General features: G+C 45.2%; 5 protein-coding genes across 6 annotated transcripts; 4 read left to right on the forward strand and 1 right to left on the reverse strand.

Annotated features, from left to right (window-relative positions):
* Window positions 1-2,705: 2,705 nt before the first annotated feature.
* LOC9654992 (O-glucosyltransferase rumi homolog) lies at window positions 2,706-4,429 on the forward strand. The gene is made up of 6 exons (XM_024669060.1): window positions 2,706-2,990; window positions 3,097-3,408; window positions 3,603-3,803; window positions 3,852-3,916; window positions 3,964-4,180; window positions 4,235-4,429. Exons 1-6 carry the CDS (start codon window positions 2,706-2,708, stop codon window positions 4,427-4,429), a joined length of 1,275 nt encoding a protein of 424 aa, XP_024524828.1.
* An 11,728-nt stretch (window positions 4,430-16,157) lies between these two features.
* On the reverse strand, window positions 16,158-20,279 carry LOC9654217. Its single transcript, XM_002964631.2, has 13 exons — window positions 19,406-20,279; window positions 19,001-19,360; window positions 18,797-18,946; window positions 18,600-18,746; window positions 18,486-18,546; window positions 18,328-18,434; window positions 18,154-18,274; window positions 17,456-18,105; window positions 17,299-17,397; window positions 16,683-17,249; window positions 16,528-16,629; window positions 16,416-16,478; window positions 16,158-16,365 (listed from the first exon to the last, which is right to left on the reverse strand). Exons 1-13 carry the CDS (start codon window positions 20,030-20,032, stop codon window positions 16,276-16,278), a joined length of 3,144 nt encoding a protein of 1,047 aa, XP_002964677.1. The 5' UTR covers window positions 20,033-20,279; the 3' UTR covers window positions 16,158-16,275.
* A 130-nt stretch (window positions 20,280-20,409) lies between these two features.
* On the forward strand, window positions 20,410-23,338 carry LOC9654993 (probable UDP-N-acetylglucosamine--peptide N-acetylglucosaminyltransferase SPINDLY). The gene is made up of 11 exons (XM_002964238.2): window positions 20,410-20,808; window positions 20,963-21,155; window positions 21,212-21,304; window positions 21,360-21,470; window positions 21,534-21,704; window positions 21,761-21,849; window positions 21,898-22,019; window positions 22,072-22,259; window positions 22,316-22,600; window positions 22,674-22,821; window positions 22,885-23,338. Exons 1-11 carry the CDS (start codon window positions 20,435-20,437, stop codon window positions 23,232-23,234), a joined length of 2,124 nt encoding a protein of 707 aa, XP_002964284.1. The 5' UTR covers window positions 20,410-20,434; the 3' UTR covers window positions 23,235-23,338.
* Window positions 23,339-23,361: 23 nt separating this feature from the next.
* Window positions 23,362-24,828, forward strand: LOC9654218 (60S ribosomal protein L4). The gene is made up of 2 exons (XM_002964239.2): window positions 23,362-24,495; window positions 24,568-24,828. Exons 1-2 carry the CDS (start codon window positions 23,410-23,412, stop codon window positions 24,685-24,687), a joined length of 1,206 nt encoding a protein of 401 aa, XP_002964285.1. The 5' UTR covers window positions 23,362-23,409; the 3' UTR covers window positions 24,688-24,828.
* Window positions 24,829-24,932: 104 nt separating this feature from the next.
* On the forward strand, window positions 24,933-27,458 carry LOC9654219 (probable pectate lyase 5). 2 transcript variants are annotated; one of them, XM_024668792.1, is made up of 5 exons: window positions 24,933-25,643; window positions 25,940-26,648; window positions 26,811-26,914; window positions 26,980-27,118; window positions 27,202-27,458. In XM_024668792.1, the coding sequence occupies exons 1-5, from the start codon at window positions 25,501-25,503 to the stop codon at window positions 27,421-27,423; spliced, it is 1,317 nt and encodes a 438-aa protein (XP_024524560.1). In that variant the 5' UTR covers window positions 24,933-25,500; the 3' UTR covers window positions 27,424-27,458. The 2 variants fall into 2 exon arrangements, with proteins under 2 accessions (XP_024524560.1, XP_002964286.2); XM_002964240.2 differs by having other exon boundaries at window positions 25,943-26,648.
* The last annotated feature ends 9 nt before the right edge of the window (window positions 27,459-27,467 follow it).

The following is a 27,467-nucleotide window of genomic DNA, read 5'->3' on the forward strand; positions in this document are numbered from 1 at the left end:
ACCTTTGGTGAAGAACTCATCGTACTCTGAGTCCAAGTAGAGCAAAGTGGAGCCACAAGCCATTTTATACTTGAGACTCGCCGACCATGCTGCTCCCTCGGCGTAGATGTTGTACCTGGACATGGAAAGAGCATTACAAGAGCTTTCAAATGTAGCGAACTATAATTCTACCTTTGATTGCACTGTTTGCATAAGTTGGAATTTTCGTATCCAATGTTGGCTTCATCAATCCAATTCTACAAGGCAGTATTGGACACCGTAAGTAAGAAAATAAGAAAATGCTTACTTGATCCAGGACAAGCGTGCCAAATTTGGTGGAGTTGCACCGAGCTAAAAGGGTTCTTAACTTCCCCATTCTTAAATTACCTTTCCAAAATGCAAAAGGTTGCCTATTACTCCATTCAACGTCTTGGGATCCCTGAAATATTTCCTGCGATTCTTCCTCCCACGGACGAATGTTTACCTCCGGCCTAAACAAACACACTTAAAAGGAGAAAAGAAAATTAAAAAATGCATGGTTACCATCCCCAGAAAGAATAATCGGGAAAAGGGATGTCCAAGCTCAAGCGATGGCTGCAATAGCTGAGAACAGGGGCAGGAACTTCGGATCCATCCCTGGGCACGATGGGCCGATCCTTACAATTCAGGACAAACTCCACGTCCGGGACGCGATCGCCAAATCTTTCCAGCATCAAGAGCAAGCCCCATAGCGAGAAGGCGCGGCGGCTCTGCGGGCAATCGCCGTACGCACTAACGTACATGTCGCTGCGGAGGATGGCGACGCGCATTGACCCCAGGCGATCCAGGCTCCGCCTCGTGATCCCTGTCGATCGCCATGGGGCCAGGTGCTCGTGAATCCGCGCGAAATATCGTGGGCACAATGCGACGCCGGCGCTGCTGTTGCGCGATCCTGGAGGCCGCCCGCGATCGCTGGGACCATCGCCGGCGGAGCAATGGAGCGCCGCGGATTTGTGGAGCAAGCGCGCGGACCTCGAGTAGAAGAGGAGATCTTGGAGCTCGCTGACGCTGGAGAGGAGGAAAATCGCGAAGAGGAGGAGGAGTGAGGATGAGCGCACAATCGTCATTGTAGATTGAGTGACGAGAGGGCCTGAGAAAGAAGAAAACTCGAACGGAGCCATACATAGGACAGACAGCATGAACTGTGAGTGTACGGTGGACTTCTGGAAGACCTTAGTTAAGAGTTTACTATGTTTCGCTTCCATACTTGATTTTGCATATATTTTTCAGGCGCTATCGGGAAAATAATAACCTCGTTACCATCAACCAGATGATCCTTGTGGTGAGGACGAAAGGCATCCAGCACCATGCCTTGCTGAGAATATGGTTCGATTGTCCTCCACAGCTGTGAGCCTTGGAATGGCTGATCCACCCACAATGCTGCAGCCAGCTCGTTTTTTTCCTGATAAACCTGGAAAAAAAAAAGAAAAAAAAGACAATGTTCAGAGAGATTTGGGAGCAAATTGAAATAAAGAGCCACCTCATCCATGGCTACGTCCGTGTGAAATAGCGCCAATCCAGTTGCACGGTTTATAAGGGAGTAAGCACCAGGGAATCTGTCATCGTAAGTGGCATTCCATTGCTGGCCGTCATCCGGACGCAGGCGAACGGTATGTCCATTCGGAAAAGCGGTCACTCGGAAAGTCGTGGACGCAACACATTCAAGAGAAAACCAAGTATCGTCGCCGTTTCCAAGAACACAACCAAAGATGAGCGCAATGAGCAAAATCCTGCACAAAATAGCTAAAAAGCTAGATCGAAAGTCCAAAAGCTACATCACTTGCTGTGTCGCAGCATCTTTCCAAGGACTTCCGCCACAGCCCCGGCCACGAATTTCTACCGCCCCATAGCGTCAGTGAGGAAGCTTTATTTCCTTGGACAGGACATAGCACCACAATTTGAGTAGAATAAATTGGAATTGGATGATCCCCGCGCGGTATAAGCATGCACGCAGCCGGTGAACTGCGGCATAGAATATTAAACGAGCGAGTAGATAAACCGGCAATGCGAAGGTTTAAGCGGGATGTAGGCTAGATTTGGTCGAGCAACAAGCTCTCGTCAATCCGCAGGGCAGGAGGAGGGGGCCGAAGGACGAGATCGATCACAAGTTCAAGCTCCAGTAGGTCGAGGCCGCGTCAGGAAGACCAGGATCGTCTCATTCTGGCATTACCTTTTTTTAGTTCCTTCACCTGAGCTGGCCATTCGTCATAGTTCTGGAGATGCAAACGAGGTTGGTGAGGCAAATTCACATTTGCAATGCTGACAAGCATTGGCCACATCATTTACTGCCTCTTCGAGAACTGCTTCAACACGCGCGGTGGAGTCGACAGGCAGCTTAACGTCTTCCGCTTTCCTCTGCTGGTCGCTCATGGTCTTCCGAAACCTGAAGATCGACGAGATCGCTTCGAGCTCTCAGGGAAGCGGTGCTCGCAGACAAGATCGACACCCTAGAACGGACGTCCCGTTTGCGATCACAGTGGACTCCGAGGATGGGGTGACGGATTTCCGAGGAAGTCGTTAATCTCATCGCGGGCTTGGCGGCTCAGGAAGTTAATCCAGCTCACGCCGCCAAGGGGCCGACGGCTAACGAGAAGAAAAGAGAGCTTGAATGCAATGTAAACCATCCACTGTATTGTATGATGAGAAGATTCCGCGATTACCTTCAATCACGTTTGCTAGTTGCTGCCATGACTCGACGATCTTCCCGCTATGGCCAACAAAGAGACCAAGTCCCGGCCTGGGCCAAGAGCACTCCCTCACATCCTCCATCACTCCCCCATCCAGGAGGAGCCATGGCACTCTGGGCTTACCTTGACGTCCACTGGAACGAGACGAGGCTAAGCTTTGACCACACGGCCAGACAAGGAGCAATCCCTCGTTTTAATCATAGATATTGGGTGAAGTCGGCGCAGCTCTTCTCTTATTGGAAGTCACAAAGGGTTTTAGACAATTTGAGCAGGGATGAAGAAAAGGTATCTTGTCACGGGGCTGGGTTTCTTGACAGCGCTCGTTCTGATAAATTGGAAAGTTTCAGAGGAGTCTGCGTTAGTGAGGTCTGCTCGGCTTCATTGCTCGCAGGAACCCGAACCTAGGGTTGACAACCATAACCAGGGTTTTCAAAACCATTCTCGTCCAAAATATTTTGACAGTATTGACACGGACTTGCGGCCATGGAAAGATGGCGGGATCACGAAATCGAGCTTGAGTGCCGCAAGGAGGAAAGGCTCAATGCGGATGGTGATTTCTCAAGGAAAGCTCTATATAGAGGTGTACGGAAAGTGCCCACAAAGCCGCAGCATCTTCACAGCATGGGGACTTTTACTGTTGCTAGAAAGGTTTCCTGGAAAGGTCCCTGACGTTGATTTTGTGCTCAACTGCAAAGACCGCCCAGTGATAACGCGCTTCCTTTCATTCCAGAGATTTGTGTCAGGTAGTCGTATCAACGAAATCATATATTTTCTAAAGTTTCTTTGAATCAGGAGGATGAAGCTCCAGCAGTATTCAGCTATTGCACAACTAATGATATGCTCGACATACCGTTTCCTGACTTCTCATTCTGGGGATGGTAAGAATCATGGTTACAGGAATATTTAGCTATTGTGTGCAGGCCAGAGGTGGATATCCCTCCGTGGGAGGAACAATCTCAGCAGATCACCGCTGGCTCTCGGGAGGTGAAATGGAGCGAGAGAAGGCCGGCTGCATTTTGGAAGGGAAACTCTCGGATGGGAAAGCTGCGGAGGCATCTTCTTCAGTGCCAATCTCTGGAAACGGAAATCCTTGACCAGGTAAGCTAAGTTCAACCTTATGGATAAAGCTGTAAGGTTCCTTGCCAGGATTGGATATCTGAATCGAGAGCTGGATTCCCAAATTCAAGGTTGTCACAACAATGCAAAGATAGGTAAATGGCAGGAAATATTACCTTACGTTGACTTTAGTCTTTTCCAGGTTTAATATTTACGTGGAAGGGGCCGCATGGTCAGCGAGCCTGAAATACCGGATGGCATGCGGTTCCACCATGTTGAACGTAGAATCCAAGTACAGAGAATTTTTCAGTGCTGGACTAATACCAAACTTGACTCATCTGGCCATAAGCGCAAACCCAGATACGATGTGTCAAGAGATACAAGCGGCAGTCAAGTGGGGAAACTCTCATCCACTTGAGGTAGAAAAATCCACACTTGTTTTCAATTTATGTTGACAAATGTTGTTGTTCTAGGCTGAAGCGATAGGCAGGCATGGGCAGGACTTTATAACCAAGGAGTTGACAATGGACCACGTCTACAGATATATGCTTGAGCTTATATCACAGTATGCAAAGCTGCAGAGGTTCACTCCCACAATACCTCATGGAGCTCAGATCTTGTGTAAAGATGCAATCAAGCACTTGACTCATACTGCAACTAATTTTTAGTTGAAGTTGACTATAAGATTTTAAAAAGAAATTAATAAGATTTTATAAGTTAGATGCACTTTTATTGGTTTGTACTCTTCATTTATCTTTCTATAATTTTCATTTAACTGTTTAAAGAAAATTTACTTAGAAGAAAATTTAAAGCACAATATATAAAAAAACTCTTTAATTTATTTTTTATTACATAAATATGGGAAGATAATATAAATTTATCTGCAGCTAATTTTCACAAAAATATATTATGTTAAATTTAACAATTTCTTTTTGTGAGGTCAAATGTATAACTACGATGTTGTATATTAATATTAGTGTAGTGGGATTTTGGTAGCCATCAAATTAGTTTTAATCCAAATCACTCACTTCTATATATAAACTAGAGTTTTTGGGCTAATTAATATGCATATCTCTTTCTATATTCCATGCACTCATATTTCATTCCCTTCTCTCATAATAATGGAAGATTGTCAAGGTTTTCTTGTGAATGGGCTAGGATTTGGAAGAACATCAAGAAGAAGCATTAATGGATCTATAGGTAATGTTAATTGTTCATGATCCTTTTGTACAAAGTGTTCAATCGTTGCATATGCACAATTTCCGAAGGATCGGCCTGTTAGATGTCATATCAAACCTTATAAACTTGCGGTCCAACTTGCCGCAACATCTAATATGGACCTTTCCACTAAACAAGGAACCCCTTAGATAAACTACATAATAAAATGGGGAAAATGGACTAACACCAAGTCATCCACTTTATACTCTGCAGATGGATGATGATAGCAATTGTAACACCATTGTTGTCCCACTTGTACGTGGCTCAAGTGTTCGGTAGACTTTATTTGAATAAGTGGAAGAATGCTTATCAAATATTGATCCCACGACCTAGCATTGGTAGCCCGTGGCAATTGTTAAGGTAAACCAACTCTATTGGTAGTATTAGATCATGACCATATAGGAATTTATATGGTGAAACATCAATAAAACTCTACACCCCTGTGATGTATATATACCAAAGAGATGGAAAAAAACCATCCCAATCCGAATGCTGAAAGTTCATATACTTTGCCATTATCCTTTTAAAGATATGAACGAGTCATTCCACCAAACCGTCTGACTGTGAATGATAAGCACTTGTGAAAGTGTGATATATCCCCAACCAAAACATCAAAACATGAAATGCCTCAGCTATAAATATAGGACCATTATCTAAAAGAATCCATTATGGATAGGAATGTTGAAATACTACCTGATTGAAGAGGAAGTATTCAATAGCAATTGCAGATGTGTTAGCAAGAGCACTGACTTCCATCCAGTAAGTCAAGTAGTCAAAAGAAATAATGACATACTCATTACTAGCAGTCGATTGTGAAAAAGGTCCTGTCAAATCAAATGCCACCAACTTAAATGAATAGGAAATTACAATTGACTTCAGCCATCCTTCTGTAGCACAAAGGGTAGTATTACGAGCTTGACACCAAACACAACTATGCACATACCGGATAACATCACATCGCATCTTCGGACAATTTAAAGATTTGTGCAGCTTTTCAGTCACACAATAATGTCCAATATACCCACCTAAAATAGGAAAATCATGGTAAGCATGGAGAAAGTGTGGAATAAAGATTAAAAGCACCACTAACCATAAATGATTGTCAAGATCTGTCCCCAGAAAATAAAAAAGACAGTCTTCAAGGTGATATTGAGAATGTAAATGCCAAAATGGCAAGTCATCAGCAAATGATGCAAGATTCTCAAGCCCATCGCGAAGCTTTCGAATCCACAACTTAATTTTTTTAGCCTCACGAACCTCGTCAAGAGAAGGTAAATCTTACTCTGCACCTTGTGGACATTGAATGTCAAGTATAGCAATTGCCGATGGCACAAAATCTTCATTCAAAAAATCACAAACGTTAGAACAACAGGTTCATAAAAAATATGAGAAAAGAACGAAGACGGAAGAGGAGCTCAAGAAAGGGCATCAACATCATCCATAGAACTCCTTGAGCAATGAACACTATCAAAATCATATATCTAAAGCTTCAAAGCCTACTAAGCAGTATGACCAATTAAGTTCTTTTGTTTTAATAATGAAATAACTATAGCATAATCACCTTTTAATAATGTCCGAGAACCATATAGATATGCATGAAGTTTCTCAAAACCTTAAACTGCTGCTAAACACTCTTTTTCTGTTGTGGAGTAGTTCACCTCTGTTGGTTATAATGTATGGTTGATATATGCAATGGGATGGTGCTAATTAGGTATACTTGAGCTCTCTTGCATCAACACACTTTCAAGATTGATATTAAAAGTATTTATGTGCAAAATGAAAGGTCAAGTGTAATTAGGATATGCCAAAATTGGAGGAGTAGTTAATAGCTCTTTGAGATTCATAAACGCCTGCTCACAATCTACAAACCAGATAAAAGATGACATTGACGACTTTAGCGATTAAAAAAATGATCAACAAACAATTGAGATATTGCACCTTGCCTAAGAAGCAATGCCCATCATTCACACCCTTCAGAGTAGGGAACTTTAGAATGGCCACAAGTTTGTCAGGATCAACTTGTAAACCCTTATGAGAAATATAATACCAAAATGAGTCATGTCTTTAGATTCAAACATGCACTTCGATCGCTTCAACTTTAAACAAACTTCCCATAGCCGATCCAACACCTTACGAATGTCATAGACGTGTTCCTCTCATGTCCTCTTTGAGTGGATCAAAATATTATCGATGAAGTCAGTAGTCACTTTTAGCATATCACAAAAAACCTCATCCATCATCCATTGGAAAGTTCATAGAGCATTGTTTAAATAAAATGGCATCACTAAAAACTTATACAAATCAAATGGTGTATGAAAAATAGTTTTAGGAATATCTTCTTCAGCCATTAGTACTTGCCAGTATTTAGAAGCAAAATTTAATTTAGTGAACTAACAACTTCTCCCTAGATGATCCAAGAGATTAACAGCATGAGGAAAAGGGTATATATCTAAGATTGTTACTTTGTTTAATAAATGATAGTCGATGTAAAAATGAATATTCCCATCAGACTTTGTCACAAGATGAGGTTTATAAAGCTAAGGACTCCATGACTTTTAAATAACTTTCTTTTCCAACATGTCTTTGACGTTTGCATATAAAATCTTGATTTCTTTGGGTGACCAATGAATAACATAAACTTGATTATACAAGCATCCTTAGTTGGAATAGGATGATATATTGCAATCTTAGTCCTAGATAATATATCAAATTCAAAGAAATTGGCATACTCCTTTATGAGTCAGTCAACTGCTACAACCCAAAGACCATCAGAGGGATCAAAAAAGGAAAGAAAGGAATAAAACAAAAACTTAAAAGGAAGTAAGGAGGAGACAAAAGTGATGGAAGCAAAGGTAGAAGAAGGATGAAGAGGTATAGAAGTGAGAGGAATGGAAGAAATATTAAGAAGTATGAGACAAGGGGGAGAAATCTCAAAGTCACACTTGCCATGATTGTGCCACAATCAATTAATACCAAGGATGAGGTTTAAAGCTTAACTCGGCACCACCCATAATGACTACAACTCAAGCTTAAGATCGTCTACAGACACAACCGTGGCAACAAGCCAAATAATAAAAGATAAACTCGAGTCTGTATCAACTAATATAGAGAGAATAATAGGAGAGTGTAAGCGACTAATTTTTCCATTCTACTTTACTCACTTAACCGCACTTCCGACCACTTGGAGGAGTCTCATTCACAACCTCCATAAATCCCATTCAGAACTTGGGGCTTGCTAGCCCCGCGAATGGCATCCACGCCACTCAACTTTTGCATTTGGTCCAAGTGCTCCACGTGTCCGATCCCTTGACCGACACCCCAAGGCACCACCAACATACCAGCCCGTTACGCTAGGCCATGCCCAATCACCTTGGTCACATCGGTGGTCCAACACCACTTGCATTGCAATCCCATCTCTCCAAGACTGGGCTATCCGTCCATGAGTGGTCATCCCAGATCCACTCCTTAGCATCCTTAGGATGCCCGCAGACATGGGAAATAGCCTTCCCCAATATCTCCTTTCTAGTCCCCACCAAGTCCCTTTCTGTCCATGGCCGTGTTCACCAACATTGCCACTGGATCAAGGCCCACAGGCCCAACCACTAAGTCCAACTGTCCTCTAGGACTTCCTTACTGTGTGACTGTGTCCCTTGTCACCACACTAGAGGACTACTCCTCTTCCTTTCCACAGTCTGGGACTTTGGGGCAACATTTCGGAACACCGTGGCCCTACGCGGGCCTCGGGGGTACTCTCCTCGCCTTCTACCTTTGGGTGCTCTAGCCATGGGCTTAAAGCGAGGTTCCGTTGAGCCACACCAGGTATCCAAGTAGGTAGTGCCACCCACACTTGGACTGGGAGCATTGGCTAGTCGATCTTCTGGGGGAACTAGAGCTGGCTCTTGAACACTTCACCAAGCTACCCCGCTTGTCGGTCCGTGTTCACTCTAGTTTTGGACTTCCCAATGGGCAGCTCATCACCCAACACTGGGTCCGGCCTTCCTGGGCCAAACTGGCCTTTCCTGGCCAAACTGGCTCCACTGCAGTCCTCCCCCTTACTATACTTTTGGAGCTCACCAAACCCCCCAGGGTCTGGGAGACGAACGCTTTGGGCTTTCACCCTCTCAGACTCGAACTCGGACTTGGACTTGGACTTGGACTCGGACTCGGATTCGGATTCGGACTTGGACTCGGACTCGGCCTCGGTCTCGGTCTCGGTCCCGATCTCGGTCTCGGTCTCGGTCCCGGTCTCGGTCTTGGTCCCGGTCTCGACTTCGGACTCCATTTCGGGTCCATCTCGGACTCCATCTCGGACTCCATCTCGGGTCCATCTCGGGTCCATCTCGGACTCCATCTCGGACTCCACCTCGGACTCCATCTCGGGTCCTTCTCGGACTCCATCTTGGACTCCATCTCGGGTCCATCTCGGGTCCCATCTCGGGTCCATCTCGGGTCCATCTCGGACTCCATCTCGGACTCCATCTTGGGTCCATCTCGAACTCCATCTCGGACTCCATCTCGGGTCCATCTCGGGTCCACCTCGGACTCCACCTCGGACTCCATCTCGGGGTCCTTCTCGGACTCCACTTCGGACTCCAACTCGGGTCCATCTCGAACACTTCCACGTGTCATGCGTTGGTCCTTTTGGGTCCCTTTTTGGAGCCTCGCTTATTGCTCTCTTTGTGCTTGTTCCTCGAGCACTTTGTTGGGAGTTCCACTCCCACTCTCGACCTTTCAAGGCGGAGCTTTTAGTCCAAACGTGTTACGCTCGTTTGGCTTTCGCTTCGGCCACTACCACGTGGCACCCCTCCGGCTCCACTTTGGGGCCTAGGGATTTTGTGTCTCACAGAGAGCTCTTGTTATAAAAACAAGATTGGAAAGTAAACATTAGATGAACTGATGCCGAGTGAACCCCTTGATAATACTTCCGAAAGAAAGATAGAGGGGTCACTAACTTATTCACATAAAATCCTTCTATTACTCATGCGACTTGTTATTTCTTAGATGCATCTTAGTGTCTAGCTTTTGAACTACAGCAGTGCCAACAGGACGTTGTTAATGCTAAGGTCTCCATCCAGAAAATGAAGGTAGCCAATTCGGAAAACACCAACAATGCTGATAAGTGTGATGAGCTTCATCACATGCCTAACAATGGACATCACGGCCACATCCACGTCCTTGTCCTAGTCCTTGAACTCAGGCAATAACAACATCAACCTCCATTGGAACAGGACCATTTCCCACATGAAATGGAGCTGAAAGATATGTAGCAAAAAGTGGAAGAAATGACATCTTATAACATTTTGCCAAGCGAAGGGCATCATCAAGGGTGGTTGGAACAAGTGCATGTACAAGTCCTACCATATCTTGACAAAGTGTTGGCCACAATATTCTCAACTTGATTTGCTCTGATATATTTGGCTCTACACGAAGCAAGAGGTTTTGAAAACTAATGCCAAGTTGCATTATACACTCAAATAGCCCTTGATGAAGACAATCCAATTATTGGAAGGCATAATCATAATCGTTAGCATGTCTAAATGCGCGTTTGAAGACTTCTAGGAGAATGCTTCAATCTTCACAAGTGGCTGCGTTAAAACCATTGTACCATTGCAGTGTTGTCCCTTGGAGACATGTGGAAAATTCACGCAAACGCTGAGTATCGTCCCAAAAATGATATGTAGCAATCACCATGAAGTGAACATACCAATGGTACACATCATCCCCAAGGTTCCCATGGAAGAACTTTGGTCGGAGTCGAGGATTGGCAACAAAAGTAGAAGGAACTGTACCATGCACTGTGAATGTTCCCATCAACTAAGTTTAATTCTTCAACTAAAACTACATAGCATTAATGAATTGCATCAATTGCTACTCTAGAGTCAAAGAAGGAGGAGACTACTATTCTACCATGAAAATGAACAAAAAGGAAAAAAGTAAAAAAGAAGAAATTGAAAAAACTTTAAGGAAAGGGAGATCTAGATAATAGAAAAGCTAAATCTAAAGCCAAATCCCAAATCTAAACACTTCTCAAGGACAATCAAAGCTACCCCTCACCTCAACCAATGTGAGTGCATGGAATATGGAAATGGAATATAAAAATATGTATATCAATTAGCCTAAAAACCCTAGTTTATATATAGGAACAAGTGGCTTGGATTAAAACCATTCCATTTGCTAGACTCACTTTATTTGTCTTCCACATCCTTTTTATCCCTTCCTCGAAGGAAAAAAAATTTTGAAACATTAATTTCATTTAGAGTCATTACACTTATCCTCACTCTGCCATCTATATTTAGCCTTACTTCATTATCACATCTGTTCAACCTCATTATATTGAGGCTAAATGTTCTATTTGGATTTGCTATACTCATCCTTACTCTATCATCGGGGTTAGACTCTTGTCCATCCCCTCTACCCCCTCTTCCAAAGAATTTTTTTTTTAACATTGGGGTAAAAAGGAGAAAGTGAGAAAAACTAAGGAAAAATCATTATAAAAGAAGAAAAAATGCATAAAGAAGCATTAGAAAAGGAATTTTTAGTAGTTGTCAATATAGAAATAGGGAAATAAAAAGGACATGTGCTCAAAGTTTGAAAAACAAAATACTTCCTATCATAAAATACTTCAACCACCATAATATAAGTAAAAGATTCACACTATTCAACTTTTTTAACACACAACTCAACACTTGAGATGGGAAAATTAATAAAAATGTCCACACTCTCAAGGGCATATATATATATATTCCTCAGCAACAACGGTAAAGCAAAAGCTCTTAACAACACTAAGATATAACCTTAAATTTTGGCTAAAGTGACTCACCTTTGAAATATGAGAATACTGGATATAAGAATTGATTAAAGACTCTGCCAAGGAAACCAAAGTAAGATTCTCAACTTCATACACATACTCAATATCTAGATTAGTATAAGGAGGACATAAAACACTAAACTCAATATTGAATTGAAAATGAGAATCATAAGAGTTATAAATAATCGATGTGCTACGAGAAAAAAACCCTAAATAAAAAAGAAATTATAAGCCATAAATTTTCCTTTCCAATTTGCCAGTTTACTTCATCTATCTAACCATCATTATATTGGTCTTAATTAAGTTCCTTTGCCAAGGTTCTCACCTATGATATTAGCTCCTATTTGGTTCTACTTGGCTTTAGCTACTCACTACGCAAACAACATAGTGTTAGCCAACTATCCATGGATTCTCAAATTCTCTCATAATCTAGATTGAACTTAAGGTTCAGCTACATTCCCTACAGATATAAGTAGTTAAGTACACCAAGCTTCCAGATTCCTAACATCCCTTGGTACCACAAGACTTGATCATGGGACCCTCTAAATCCCAAGCCTTGGATGCATTTCCTATTTCAGAACCCTAAGGGAAAATATTGTAGCTTAACAGCCCATTATGGATACCTCTACTCCCCTACTTCCATCCTAAAAAAAAGGCCCAAGCCCCTAGGAAGGAGTGAGGACCAATGAGCCACATAGTACTCAAGTGGGGCACCACATCATATAAGATGGGAGCACTATAGTTGGTTTCCCTTTCGAGAGTGGGAATTTCTTTTGAACACTTCCTTAGGTGGCTTTTTTAGCATCACTTCCACCTGAGGCCCTTAACCCCTAGTCTCACCCCAAATCAAATTGGAAGCACCATTAGAGAATTCCTTCAAGACTAATTCTTGGACCTCACTATCCCTACTATACTTTTGCTAGCACCACCCAACTCCATAGTCACTCCCACCTGAAGCCTCTAACCCTCAATCTTAACCTCAAGTCAGTTTAGAAGCATTACTAAAGAGTTTCTTCAAGACTGGTTCCTAAACCTCACTATCTCTACTATACTTTTGGAACCCTCTATAGCCCCCCCCCCCCCCTCCCCTGGGAGATGATTGCTTTGGGCTTTCACCCCACGACTATATTAGTATTCAGACTCAGTTTTGGATTCGATCTCAAACTCGATTTCAGACTTGACCTTGGACTTTGTCTCAGACTTGATCGCGAACTTGACCTTGGACTTAGTCTTGGACTCAATCTCGGACTTGGTCTCAAACCTGATCTTGGACTCGGTCTCATCAGATGTTCTCTTTATCATTCCGGTCGTAGTTTCAGGATGCAAGTGCCTAAGGGGAACTCAATTTTGGACTCGATCTCGGATCAACCTCAGACTCAGTCTCGGACTCGATCTTGGACTCGATCTCAGACTCAATCTTGGACTCGATCTTAGATCTGACCTCGAACTCAATCTCGGACTTGATCTCAGACTTGGTTTTGGACTCGATCTCAAATCTCGGACTTAGTCTCGAACTCGGTCTCGAACTCAGTCTTGGACTCGATTTCGGACTCGGTTTCGGACTTGATCTCAGACTTAGTCTCGAACTTGATTTCAAACTCAATCTCGGACTCGACCTCGGGCTCGACCTTGGACTCGATCTCAAACTTGATCTCAGACTCAATCTTGGATTGGACTCAATCTTTGACTTGGTTTTGGACCCGATCTCAGATCTCGGACTTGATCTTGAACTAGGTCTCAGAGTCAGTTCGGACTCAATCTCGGACTCGGTCTCAAACTTGGTCCCAAACTCAGTTTCAAACTTGGTCTCGGAGTCAGTCTCGGACTCAATTTCGGACTCAGTCTTATCCAATGAACTCTTTATCATTTCAGTCGTGGTTTTAGGGATCCTTTAGCTTGTGACAGCTCGGGGAGTTGGTTCCTTACAAAAACACTAAGAACATGAGAAGGTGGTTGAAACTTAGAAATAAGAAAATGTTGGGAAAGAGGTGTTTGAAGACATCTAAGAGAATGTTCAAATCCATATGAGTAATAACACTTAAACCATTGTATCATTGCAAAGAAACTTATGCAAACACTAAGCATCATCCCAAGAATGATATGTGGCAATTACTGTAAAGTGATCAAATCAATAATACACATCATTCCTAGGATTCCTACAAAAGAATTTCGGTTAAATATGAAGATTGGTAACAAAAGCAAAAAAAGTTATACCACGTGCCATAAATACTATTATTAATTGAGTTTGATTATTCAATTATAACCACATAGCATTGAGCAATTGCACCAATTGTTGCTCTAGAGTCAAAGAAGGAAGAGGCTACTACTTTGAATGAAAAGGAAAAGGCAAAAGAGAAAAAATTGAAAAAGCTATATAGAAATTGAGATCTAGATAGATGCAAAAGTTAGATCTAAGCTAAAATCATAAATTTAAACACTCCTTAGGGACAATCAAAATTGCATCTCAACTCCACTGATGTGAGTGCATGGAATATAGAAATGGAATAGGGAGATATGCATATCAATTAACCCAAAAACCCTAATTTATATAAAGGAGCAATAGGTTTGAATTGAAACCAATTTGACAGCTATTAAAATCCCAATACATTAATATTAGTGTATGACTGTTAATATTAATATACGGCATCATAACCATACACTTTGACCTCATAGTGCATATTACTTAATTATCTTATTTATATAAATACGGTTTATCATAACATACAAATTATTATATTTTAATTATATGGGTTTTTTTATTACTAGGCTCTTTGATTTTAATATTACAAATGAAGTATGTTTTTCTAGATATGACTATAGAAGATATTTAAAAATATAGATGACTTTAAATGAATTTATTAAATAATATTTAAGAAAGAAAATAAAATCAAAATTTTTTAAATATTATGTATCACAATATTTTAGAAAAATTAAAATTAAAATATTTTAGATGACTTATTTAGATTTTATATTATATATTTTAGTAGCTAAATAAACAATAACATTTTCCCAAAGATGCTAATTTTCAAGGGATATGCAAGCAAAATTTGCATATAAAATAAATTTCATAAATATAAGTGATGGTCAATTTTTAATATATAAGTTTTCTATTAGTACTAACTTAGACTAAAAATACTAGTTTTAGTTATAATCATACTTTAGTGCATATATCTTTTAATTTTATTATAAGTAATAAATTATTTTATTTTATAGAATAAGAATTTAATAAATTACTCATACAAACATAAAGATAAATAATGTATATAGAGTATTAAATATTATATTTTTAAGTTTAAAACTTTATTAGAAATTGTTCCAAGGACTACATGTGGAAAGTAATTTACTAGTATGAAAGTAGAAATGTCTATAGATACTTATACAAGCTTAAGGAATTGCTTTAGCATTAGTTTCAAATAGAAGTAAGTGCTAGTGAGTCAAATCAAATTTGCTAGCACTTGTTATGATTTGGTGCTAAATAGCAAAGATAAAGAGGCCTAACCTCACATAGACTATGTTATACTTGTGAGTTTCCTCACTATTCAACCATCCCTCAAAAATTTCATTGTGCCATCATTTCATTGTGAGCTGTTAAGGTAGGTTAAGTTCTTTATCCTAAGTTCTTATATACAATATATATCTCCAGACATCCTAAAAGTGCTATGCTTGGGTTTATTTTTTGCCTGCAGTTAAAACTAGCATCTAAAAATCCTGTTCCCCTCTTCAAGCTTTTAGCCTAAGTACAAGTTGTACCAATAATTACCTTTTCTATGGATCTCAATATGGGTATCTTAACTCTTCATCGTTGTCCCAAAGGGAAAGCCAAGTGCTTCATAGTACTCAAGTTCCACTTGAGTCGAAAGCAATTTCCTTTTCAGGAGTAGAAATTACTCTTGAGCATGTCCTTGAAGGGCCTTTTATGCACCCTTCAAACCCATGTTCATTCCCACCTAAAGTTATTAGAACCCACTTGTAGGTCCCCGAGATACAATCATTTAGGGTTTTCACTTAGTTCAGACTTAGTTTCGGACTCAATTTTAAATTGGGTTTCAGGTTTGATTTCAAACTTAGTCTTAGATTTAATTTCAAATTTAATTTTAGACCCAATCTCAAATCTTAGAAGATTGAGTCTTGAACTCATTGTCATCTGACAAATTTTTTATAGTTCTGATCTTAATTTTGAGGGACCTTTAACTTAAAACATTCAAAGAGTTAATTTTTTACAACTCCACCACCCATAAAAGAAATTTAATACTCAATGACTTATTAATAGAGAAGATAAGATGAAGAGAATGTCAAGTTCTCAGAATGTTGGCAATACAATTTGACTTTCATTGGTGCAAAAGTGATTTGTTGTCTGGCAGTGGTGTAAAACCACTTGTTTTAAGAGTTTCTTTTAAAGAAAATCCTTTTGAATTACATGTTTTGGGACTACCTAGTAAAAGCGAGTCATTTTATGGATTGTGCTATACTGGAAGAATTGCTTTCGCGTTACTCTCGGATGCAGACGTAGGCTAGTGCGTCGGGTTGCAACTTGCTGGCGCGACCTTCGTGTATTAACAGCTCGTGCAGCTTCCGCTTCTGCACCACCGTGTGTTTTAAACAAACAAACAAAGAAAAGCAATGCTCACCTCGGAGAAGCTGCTCGTAAAAACCGAAGCATCCGGGGATAGCCTTGGAATGATCGTATTTCCCTGACGAATGGTTGTGAGAGGCGGGAGATATTTAGAATCTTTTTCTCACCTGTGGAGCCCCGAAGAGATGATGTACGCTCATTTTCTTCTCGTCCTTCATTAACATTACGTGCGTGAACATCGTTTCCAGCTCCGGAGATGCAAACGATCCCTGATAGAAAGTGTCAAAGGGGTTAGGAGAAATTGAAAGAAGCCGTGCCTAACCTCGTTCAATGACTTTCGAGCAGTATCATCCTTCGCACTCTGCTCGTCAGCGTAGTCCCGTTTTGCTGCCGCTGTTTCATTCATCAATGGCGCCTTCTCGGCCACACTTGTCTCTGGAGCAGCGGCTACTGCTTCTTTGTATCTGAAAGAGTGAGTTTGTTTCTTCCTCTCCAATCCTCCGTTGTGATCTATCTCTTCCAGAGCAGTTCCTTCTGTCTGGATTCTCGCTTCAGAGTAACTGTCCCTTCCCGATTTGCCATATCTATATGATGGAAGTTTGGGTGGCGGCTTTGGAGAGAACGGCCTTGTTGGGAGAGCGGAATTCCCACTTCTGGAATCCGGTGCCTCAGCAGAATATGGAACAGTAGAGCTAGCTGACTCTGGCCTCCAGTAATCCTCCTTGCAACTCATATCCACTTGCGTGTGAATCTCCGTGTAGCTCTGCTTGGTTAGACCTTCAACATACTCTACGTCGATGCTCCTGTCCGTGCTCAAACCTCCCGATGCGTCCACTGCGGAGCTTGTCTCATAGTTGAAGAGGCGGCTCTTGACGTTGTTATAGTTCGTCTACACAAAACGAAACATCAAGCACGTCAAAGCTGGAAGAGCTTGCTACCTTTTTCGAGGCCGCGTTTCGTGCAATCTCCTTGACTTTACTTCTGTATAGTTTCGTCTTGAGCTCTGGTTCCAACCTTGAGCTGACCATTGGCTTAACCTTTCAATATAAGTTGTCACAACCAGAAAATAAACAAGTGATAACAAAGAAAAAATACCTTAGACCAATCTAGCTTTTGTGGAGCCATTGCCATAGACTTCCGTCGTAGAAACGGTCTCTTGGGCTTTTCTTGGTCGGATTGTTCGACATCGCTCTCTACGGTTCTAATGCTGCTCTCGTATCCATAGTCATCAGGCTCCTTGCTCCGCGTGACTAAATATTGTGACAGCCTCGAGGCAACGGCATTTTCGGTGTCAGCCTTTGGCACTGGAAGCTGAGAGTCCAAGTTCTTTTCCATGAAGTAATACCGAGCGTTCTTGCTCATCCCCGATCTTTCAACCTCTCGAGCTTTTCCTCGTTCCTCGTGAACGGGAGTGCCTTTCCTAGGAGCTTCTGAACAAGTTGCTGGCCTCTTCAAATGTTTAACTGTGTAGTCACTTTGAGGTACCTGGACCCGATGGTGGTTGTGCGTGTTCCCTGTGCCTTGCGAATCTTCTGGCGCTTTCTCGCCCGACTTGTTCACAGTAAAAAGTGAGCACCTAAGAGAAGGAACTCCAGTTTCGGTGTGCGAATTTCCTATAACACGAATCTGAGCTTGTTCCCCCGACTTTTGAAGATGTGAAGTCGGAGATGTTGATCTAGAACCATAAATGACAAGAGGAGTCGCTGGACCACGTCGCAGTAGATATCGAGCAGCATCTCCAGGACCTGTTGCAATCGAATGGTAAGACCAGTATTCAAGATGAAGAATACTACCTTGCAGGGCAGTATGCAACTGTATGATCTTCTGTTGCAGCTGTCCCGAAAGCTGAAGCACAAGCTCGGAAGAACCTGGCGCCATTTCCTGCAGCATGTCCTCCAAGAGGAACCTTATTTCCTGTAATCCAGGAACATTCAGATTCTAGAAACGAGCACATCGATTTTTGAAACCTTTATCTCCTTGACGACGGCTTGTAACCTTCTCGTTTTCAATCGCCTCCTCACTCTTGCGCCTTCAGTGCACGCATGCACGCGTTCCAAAATTCTTACAAACTTTCCTGGAAGTAGATGTAAGCACATTGATCGAAATCCCTACTCTGCGTGTGTACCGTATGATGGAGGATTCAAGTTTTTGGAGGCATGCCTCCGCTTGATTACATCGTAGAGCTCCTGAGAGTGCACAAAGTTTTCAGTACAACTATTTGTAAGATCGCTTCGTTCACCTTCAATGTAGTCGGGAGAATTTCCTTCGTCTTGGGCTTCAACAGTCTTTTCTTCCTAAAACACGCCCGCCAAGAACGCTGGACAGTCCTTGCTGCTTCTTGAATCGTGGGAGGCCTCCGTTTGGATACTCTTGGTCGTCTTACATTCTGTGGCACGGAATGAGAAAGATCAAGAAGCAGAAAAGAATTGCTCATACATTAGGTGGCTTTGCAGGGCTTGGTTTCTGCGGAACCGGACTCCGTTTCTTCACCCTTGATTTTTGTCTTCGCAGAACCTTTTTACGGTGTTCTCGCCAATGCCTTTGTATACAGGCTGCTGCATTCTGCTTTTTACGTTCCGTAATATCCTGCAAAATCACCGCAGTGGTTACCACAACAAGTGATGAGCACTCGGGACGCACCGTAATCTTCTGTCTCTGCATTGCAATCCATTGCCGGTCGTCATCAACGATCTTTGCAATGTCGACTTTCTCGAAGCTACAATCCAATGCCTTTTCTTGCACTTCTTGTGTTTTCTGAGGTGCTTTCTGGGGTGCTTTCTGGTTGACATCCTTTCCAAAACTAGCCCTTGGACGAGCCACTTCAGCTGAAGTTGGCAAGACCAGTTCCCCAACCGGTAAATTGAAAGTCTTACTTTCTATGCACAGTGCTGCTTTCTCGACTGTTTGCTCAGCATTTGGTACTGAAGCCAGCTTAGGACTTGGAACAGGAGTAATCTGTTGGTCCTCGCACAAGGAAAATCCAGAGGATCTCAAGTTCTCCTGGAACAGGATATCAGAGACAACGTAACAACGCAAATAAAGTACCTTCATTTGCGAAAGTCGAATCAACCTGATGATCTCCGCCTCCTCTTCCGATAGCCAGAGCAATCGTTGCGAGTTTGAGGTGTCAGCCGGAGGATTGTAAGGAAAAACGGCATCTTTCGGAGGAGGAACTGGAACCAGCTCGCGGGGCTGATCAAACTCCTGCTGGACTGGAAAGCTATAAGCTGCCGGGAGAGCGTGAGCATACTGCCGAATGCTGGGAGGAGTGGACGCTCTGTTTGGAAGATAATTGTAAGGACCCGTTAGAAGAGGCTGCTGCTCGTAAACAGGTATTCCCACCTCCGGCTCTGGAAACTCGTAGTCTTGAGCGAACGGATTGTATCCACGCCCAGCGGGAGTGCTGGGATAATTCACAAGGGGATCGCTGTAGCACACGGATGGAAACGCTGGCAGGCTCTGGGAGAGAGGATTGTATCGCGGCGGGTGTCCCTGATCGGCAGCAACGTAGCCTGTGGCGAAGGGATTGTAGGCAGGCGGATTGTATGCCGGATCCACTGGGGTTGCCGCTAGAGGAAGAAGATCGGCGTAGGAGTTGTAGCTACCATTAGCATTGGCGTAGTCGAAATCCTGGAAGGAATTTTGCAAGAACTGGGAATCCAGTGACCCCATACTCGAATCGATGCCAATGAGACCCTTGCCAAGTTATCCGGTGCTGCCGCGGCGCGCATTCACCATCTCCGTGCGCATCCACTGGCACCAGCGCTCCCACGCCCGCGGTTCTTGAGAGCATTGCTCGATTGGACGCATCATGAGGGCGAGCAAAACGATCGATCGCTCACTGCGCTGCCCAAGGAAGACTGCCACTCCGGCGCTACTCACAAGCCCGATCGCCCCGGGAGAGATGCCGATCTACGCGCCCTAGCACTGGAAACCCTAGAAAATGAAAATGCCGGCAAGAAGGTTTCATCTTACCGAATATTCCGCCGTCACAGCACAAACTATATTTCCCCTTTTCTTTTCCCCCTTTTTAAGGAGCTCTCGTTTTTACTTGCGGGTTTTGTCTAGGGCTCTATGGCCGATGGCTCTTCCAAGCGAGGGATCAACAAGGCGCAAGAACAGGCGCTCCACCAGCAAGCGCTCCACCAGCAGGCGCTCCATCATCAATCCCTCCAGCATCACGGCCTGATTTCTTCCTCGTCTTCGACTTCCAAGCAGCAGCAGTACAATCCAGGTGTGAAATCCGAGCCCCCCGAGCAGCACCATCAGGATTTTAGCAAGCAGATTTGCTGCGTGGAAGCCAAGGACGGCGCCGCCGCTGACAACAGCGGCGATGAGAAAGTGGAGGAATCGGAGGAAGGGTCGATTGTTCGTGGCAGCAGTGGAGTGTTTGCCGATTTAAATGTGGAGCCTCCCACCAGCGACGGTGAGGAGGAAGGTGAAGCTCGGTAAGACTTTCGCAAGTAGACTATAGTTCCTCTAATCTAGAACCCGGTAGAAACCTTAGTGGCATAGAACGAAAACTTTGGAGAAGTTTTACAGCCCATACTGTTACCGTTTGGATAGAACTGTGAAGGACCGTTTTGTTTTCTATGTTTTCAGGCCAGAGGAGAAAAGACGAAGAAGACGAGTTTTGAAGGAAGACAGTCCAGCGGATGAGGAAGGGAAGAAATCGGGGAAGACTTTCAAGTCTCGATCAAAATCTAAGTGGTCCGAGTCCGGCGTGGATGGCGACTTGGAGTATCCTGGCAATGTACAGAACGTGAAGGAAGAAAAGATCAAGAGCTTAAAAGCTGTAAGCGTCCGGACGTTTCTTCTGAGATTTTGGTTTCTTATCCTCTTGGTTTCCAGGGACTTGTGCACGTATCTCGAAAGCTACCAAAGAATGCACACGCGCATTTCGTCCTGGGACTGATGTACCAGCGTTCCGACCAACCACTAAAAGTGAGTTCTGCTTTTTTGCTCTTTCGATCGTAAAGGCGAGAAATGTTCATTCTAGGCAATTCCGGCCTTTGAGAGAGCACAAGAAATTCTAAAGCAAGCCGACGATGACCTTTGCCGCCAAGGTAGAGCTCAGTTGTTGGCCTTGGTACAAAACCATCACGCGCAGGTATGGTATGTTGTGTGGATTTGCCATCTCCAAGCTCATTGTTTTCGTTTTTTTTCTCTTCAGTGTCTTCTGCAGGGAAAGATCGGCGGGCAAATCTCGCCTGGAAAGGACTTCTCCAAAGAAAATATGCGTTTGATTGGCTCAAAAGTGAAGGAAGCCGTTCCTGAGGACTCTGGCCAAGCTTCCATATGGAACACTTTGGGACTCCTTTTATTGCACACCGGCCGCATTCAAGTGAGAACGTTGGTGTCAATCCGTCAAGTCGTTGTTTGATTTTCTGGTAATCGCAGAGCGCAATCTCTGTTTTTACGAGCCTGTTGAGTATATTACCGGACTCTCTCGACGCTCTTGCGAACCTTGGAGTTGCATATTTCCAAAGGTACTCGAGCTTTTCTCTTCCTGTGTGATTTTCGCTTTTTGCTTACAGTGGCGAGCTGGACAATGCAGCCCGATGCTTGCAGTCGGTCTTGGAGAAAGATGTGTACCACCCTGGAGCACTTATTAACTATGGAGCAATACTTGTGCGACAACACGGTTCCTTTTTGCCTGGTAAGCAATCTACTGCGGTAACGAATAAGCTGTCTGAGGCAAGGGATTGCAGGAGCTGGAGCTGGAGCTAGTAAAGAAACCGGAGCTTATGCAACACAGCTAAAAGCCGCACACGCAGCTTGTTTATACTTGCAAACCAGCTTGAAAGAAGACCCGAAAGCTGGCTCGGCTTGGGTCAATCTTGCTGCTGCTTATGAAGTCCTGGGCGATTTTACCAACGCTAGCAAATGTTTGGAACAGGTAAGAAGTACGATGTTTTATTTCACCAAGCCAAAAACATTGTTTTTTGAGCACAGGCCTCCAGATTGGAGCCCCACAGACTAGCTACTCGTTATGCCGTGGCCGCTCACAGGATAAAAGACGCCGAAAGATCAGACGATCCATCGGAACAAATGTCGTGGGCTGCAAACGAGATGGCCTCTATCCTGAGAGAAGGAGACCCAGGAACTTTCCATCCTCATCTTGCATGGGCTGGACTGGCGATGGTGAACCGGGCACAGCACGAATCCGCGGCGTCTTTCGATCGTGGCGTGATGGACTCGAAAGATGTCGAAGAACGAGCAGTTCATACGCTCCAGCAGGTAAGCTCTCAGCTAGTTCCTTCCAACTCTCTCCTTTTGTTTCTTCGTGACAAGAGCGATGATATATTCGCAGGCAATCGAGGAAGATCCAGAGGATGCTTTGAAATGGCATCAGCTCGGCTTGCACACTCTGTGTACCTTGCAGTTCGTCGCAGCGCAAAGCTATCTCAAATCGGCCATCGCTCGGCGAAGAACTTTCGCAATGGCTTGGTCGAATCTAGGTGCGTTCTCTCGACTTTTCATTGTTTTTCTTTCTTCCTTGACGAGCTTCGTTGTTTACACAGGCATAGCTCTCCACTTGTCCGACGATCCCTCCCTCTCCGAGGCCGTGTACAAGCGAGCGCTGAGCCTCATGCCCGAGAACCAGTCCTACGGTCTCCACTCCAACCTGGGAAACCTCTACAGGCAGCAGAAGAAATTTGCCGAGGCCCACGAATCCTTCGACAGGGCTCTGCGAATTTGCCCGAACTACGCCCCGGCTTGCAACAATCTGGGCCTGCTCTACGTCGCCGAGGGGAAGTGGGTGGAAGCGATCGAGATGTTCGATCAAGCATTCCTCTCGGATCCTTACTTGGATGTGGCGAAGTCCAACAAGATCAAAGCCACCGCCCTATACACTGACAAGCAATTTTGAAACGGACAGTCTCGTTAGTCAACTCTAGTCAGCTCTAGTCAACGCATTATATATTTCACGAGCCCTAACAGTTAAATATAGAGTATAATCCTCCTTTAACTTCAGCCGTTCGATCTGGGGTTCTTGGCATTAGGGTTCTTCCAGCGGCGGAGCAGGGTTTTGGGAGGAGGAGGAGATGGCGGCTGCGGCTCGACCGACTGTTTCCGTCCAGGTACTGGAAGCTGGCGATCCGACGAAGGCTGGGGTCACCGCGGCACTCGCTGAAGTGTTCAAGTCCCCGATCCGGCCAGATGTGGTGCGGCAAGTCCACACTGGCATCGCCAAGAACAAGCGCCAGCCATACGCGGTGAGCAAGAAGGCAGGGCACCAGACGTCGGCCGAGTCATGGGGCACTGGCCGCGCTGTGTCGCGAATTCCTCGCGTGCCGGGTGGAGGAACTCACCGCGCCGGTCAGGGAGCTTTCGGCAACATGTGTCGCGGCGGGCGGATGTTTGCGCCCACCAAGACGTACCGCCGCTGGCACCGCAAGCTCAACATCAATCTCAAGCGCTACGCGGTGGTGTCGGCTCTGGCGGCGTCGGCGATCCCGTCGCTGCTCCTCGCGCGCGGCCACCGCATCGAGAAGGTGCCCGAGGTGCCGCTGGTGGTGAGCGACGCCCTCGAGTCGATCGAGAAGACCTCGGTGGCGGTGAAGGCTCTCAAGACGCTGGGCGCGTACGAGGACGTGGAGAAGGTGAAGAAGAGCCGGAACATCCGCTGCGGTAAGGGAAAGATGCGCAACCGGAGGTATGTTTCTCGCCGGGGTCCCTTGATCATCTACGGGACCGAGGGGGCCAAGCTCGTCAAGGCCTTCACCAACATCCCAGGTATCGAGGTTTGCAACGTGAATCGTCTTAATCTTTTGCAGCTCGCCCCCGGCGGCCACCTCGGTCGGTTCATCATCTGGACCAAGTGTGCCTTTGAGAAACTGGACGAGATCTTCGGCAGCTTTGACACCCCGGCTGCGCTCAAGAAGAACTACCTGCTGCCGCGTCCCATCATGTCCAACTCGGACCTGTCGCGGATCATCAACTCGGACGAGATCCAGAGCGTGGTGAGGCCCAAGATCACCGACGTGAAGAGGGCGCCGCTCAAGAGGAACCCGCTCAAGAACTTCAACGCGATGGTGAAGCTCAACCCGTACGCCAGCACCGCCCGGAAGATGATGGAGGAGCGGCGGAAGAACGCCAAGGAGGAGAAGCTCGCAGCCAAGCGCGCCCAGGTAAACAAAAAAGAAATTTTTTTCTCTCTTTTCCGGTCTGACTTAACTCTTTTGCGATCGATGTTTCTGCAGAACCCCGAAGAGAAGGCCGCGATCAGCAAGGCTGGAAATTTGTGGTACAAGACGATGATCTCGGACAGTGATTACTTGGACTTTGAGAACTTCTCCAAGTGGCTGGGAGTGTCACAGTAGAGAGAGCTCACCACGCAACTGATAAAAAAGATCTCGACAACTAGTTTCTAGCGAGTGATGTTTTCCTTTCTTCAAAGTTTTGGACTTGATATGTACTCGAAGCATTCATCTAAACGTTCCATTCCAGCTCTTCTTATTTTTTTAGTTTCTTGTGTGTTCTTGAGGCGTACGAAAAGATGCCCGTTACGAGGGATCGTATGATGGGATATGCCCCCGTATATGATATTCCAAGAACAAGGGAGGGAAGAAAAGCATGAGGCTTGGAAGAAAGCATCTGTGTTAGCTGGCAAACGTTTAGATTCTTGCTTGGTTGCTCATATTTTAGAAGCTTTGGCGACGCGATTGATCGAGAGCGCTGCTCGTTCTTCGTTTTGTTCTTGATTGATCTTCTCTTTGTTCTCCGCGCTTCGCGATTTGAGAGAGGGGGGAGAGAGATTGGAGGACGATTCAAGAGAAAAAGCAGAGGAAAGCGAGCGCTGCGCTTTTTGCTTTGGTCTTATTTTGTTTGTTTTTCAGTTGGGATCTGGCAGTGATTTGTGGTCCTTTCTCGCAGGAGCGCAGTGGTTGCTGCATTGCATTGATCATCTCCTGTGCTCTTTGCGCTGCGCTTTCTTTCTTTGCCTTTAATTTTTCTTTCTTGCTTCTTCCTTTCCTCGTTTCCCTGGCAACAACAACGCTCTGCTGCAAGAGCGTTCCTCTGCTCTCGCTGGTGTTGTTGGATCCATTGATGTGATACATTCGCTCCTCCCTCCTCTTAAAATCGAAAGAGGAGATAGAAACTGAGAGAAGGAAGACGAGGAAGGTCTCAGATCGATGAAGGATTTCTGCAAGAGGCTCGCGCTCGTCCTGCTGTTCGTGTTCGTGAGATCCTCGGCGGCGCTCAATCTTTCCAGCATTGCCAATCCAGCGGCGGCGGCGGCGGTGGCAGCGGAGCATCATCACCAAAAATCCATCAGGTGTGTCCACATTGCCTCCTTCCTCTTCCCTGCTCTGTTTCTCACGGTTGATGCCACGCTCGAAAAATCATCCACAATTCAGCAACGATTCCAAGCCATTCTCTCAAACGCTTCCAAAAATCCACGACCCATGTCGCCCAAATCATCGCCCAGCTCTGAATTTCCCGGATTTCCGACTCCCCTGTTCTTCCTTTCCTTCATTCATGGCCGGTGCTCAAGCCACCGATCAACCAACCTTGCCTTGATTGATCCCGCCCTACTGCATTCATTCCATCCAACTCACTCGATCTCTTCAGCAGGAGTAATGACGACGATGACGCCGATCAAAGAAGAAGAAGAACCCTAATCCAAGACCAAGAACAAGAATGGGGGCGGCAAGAAGACGACCAACAGCAGCGCGATCGGAGCTGCCGATCCACCGGGAACCCCATCGACGACTGCTGGCGCTGCGATCCCCACTGGCACTCCCACCGCAAGCGCCTGGCCGATTGCGCCATCGGCTTCGGCAAGAACACCATCGGCGGCCGCGACGGCGATTTCTACACGGTCACCGATTCCTCGGACGATCCTGTGAATCCGAGGCCCGGATCGCTGCGCTACGGCGCCATCCAGGACCGCCCACTGTGGATCATCTTCGCGCGCGACATGACCATCGTCCTCTCCCAAGAGCTCATCGTCAACAGCCACAAGACGATCGACGGCCGGGGGCACGCGGTACGGATTGCGTACGGCGGGTGCCTGACCGTGCAGTACGTCCGCAACGTCATCGTGCACGGAATCGGCATCCACAGCTGCCGCCGTACGGGGCCGGCCATGGTACGGAGCTCGCCCGGCCACGTCGGCTGGCGGACGGTGTCGGACGGCGACGGAATATCCATCTTCGGCTCCCGGGACGTGTGGATCGACCACTGCTTCCTGGCCGACTGCGCGGACGGCCTCATCGACGCGATCATGGGATCCACGGGGATCACGATCTCAAACAATTACTTTCGCGACCACAACAAGGTAAGCTTCCCATGGATTTTGGTGCTTGGATGCGTTTTGCTTGCGTTCTTCTGGTTTTCTGGCTTGTTGGATTGCTTGCTGGATTGCTTCGCCTGAAATTTCTGCCCAATTCCTGCAAGTAATCGAACGCAAGCTTACGAGATTCCTTGTGGCTCACTCCAGGTGATGTTGCTCGGCCACAGCGATAGCTACACCCTCGACAAGATGATGCAAGTCACCATCGCTTTCAATCACTTCGGGGAGGGGCTTGTGCAGCGAATGCCCAGGTTCGTGATTCGTTTTTTCTTCAATTTCTCTCTTGTGTTCTTGATCGCGTGAGACATCCCAACAGGTGCCGGTATGGATACTTCCACATTGTCAACAATCACTACACGCACTGGAGAATGTACGCGATCGGCGGCAGCGCAAACCCCACGATCAATAGCCAGGGCAACAGATTCGTGGCGCCAGCCGACGTTAACTCCAAGCAGGTACATCACCCAAAACAGAAACTTGCTTGCACTCCAGCACGATTGACAATGCTAACATTTAGGGTTCTTCCTCTCGTTGTCAGGTGACCAAGCGAGAGTTTGCGGGCGAGCGGAGCTGGATGAAGTGGAACTGGCGATCCGAGGGTGACAGTTACATCAACGGCGCGTATTTCAGGCCCTCGGGCGCGGGAAGCGCCGCGGTATATGCCAAGGCATCGAGTCTCCCCGCGAGGCCTGCGGCGTTGGTGCCGGCCATGACGGCCTTCGCGGGGCCCCTGAATTGCCGCCACCATGTATCTTGTTAACAGAAAAAAATTCAAATTTGAAAGAATATTCATAAGCTGATTCT

Source organism: Selaginella moellendorffii, unplaced genomic scaffold (assembly GCF_000143415.4).
Source record: "Selaginella moellendorffii unplaced genomic scaffold, v1.0 SELMOscaffold_4, whole genome shotgun sequence".
NCBI classification, from domain to species: Eukaryota; Viridiplantae; Streptophyta; class Lycopodiopsida; order Selaginellales; family Selaginellaceae; genus Selaginella; species Selaginella moellendorffii.

Bases quoted from the DNA above. Each gene is read 5' to 3' on its own strand.
- LOC9654992 (XM_024669060.1), top strand. From the start codon at position 2,706: ATGACTCGACGATCTTCCCGCTATGGCCAACAAAGAGACCAAGTCCCG. The intron at 3,804-3,851 runs GTAAGCTAAGTT...GTTCCTTGCCAG, and splicing joins AAACGGAAATCCTTGACCAG to GATTGGATATCTGAATCGAG. The intron at 4,181-4,234 runs GTAGAAAAATCC...TTGTTGTTCTAG, and splicing joins GAAACTCTCATCCACTTGAG to GCTGAAGCGATAGGCAGGCA.
- LOC9654217 (XM_002964631.2), bottom strand. From the start codon at position 20,032: ATGGGGTCACTGGATTCCCAGTTCTTGCAAAATTCCTTCCAGGATTTC. The intron at 19,361-19,405 runs GTACTTTATTTG...ATCCTGTTCCAG, and splicing joins TTCGACTTTCGCAAATGAAG to GAGAACTTGAGATCCTCTGG. The intron at 18,747-18,796 runs GTATGAGCAATT...TCCGTGCCACAG, and splicing joins GCCCTGCAAAGCCACCTAAT to AATGTAAGACGACCAAGAGT.
- LOC9654993 (XM_002964238.2), top strand. From the start codon at position 20,435: ATGGCCGATGGCTCTTCCAAGCGAGGGATCAACAAGGCGCAAGAACAG. The intron at 20,809-20,962 runs GTAAGACTTTCG...CTATGTTTTCAG, and splicing joins GAGGAGGAAGGTGAAGCTCG to GCCAGAGGAGAAAAGACGAA. The intron at 21,850-21,897 runs GTACTCGAGCTT...TTTTGCTTACAG, and splicing joins GGAGTTGCATATTTCCAAAG to TGGCGAGCTGGACAATGCAG.
- LOC9654218 (XM_002964239.2), top strand. From the start codon at position 23,410: ATGGCGGCTGCGGCTCGACCGACTGTTTCCGTCCAGGTACTGGAAGCT. The intron at 24,496-24,567 runs GTAAACAAAAAA...ATGTTTCTGCAG, and splicing joins TCGCAGCCAAGCGCGCCCAG to AACCCCGAAGAGAAGGCCGC.
- LOC9654219 (XM_024668792.1), top strand. From the start codon at position 25,501: ATGAAGGATTTCTGCAAGAGGCTCGCGCTCGTCCTGCTGTTCGTGTTC. The intron at 25,644-25,939 runs GTGTGTCCACAT...CGATCTCTTCAG, and splicing joins CATCACCAAAAATCCATCAG to CAGGAGTAATGACGACGATG. The intron at 26,649-26,810 runs GTAAGCTTCCCA...GGCTCACTCCAG, and splicing joins ACTTTCGCGACCACAACAAG to GTGATGTTGCTCGGCCACAG.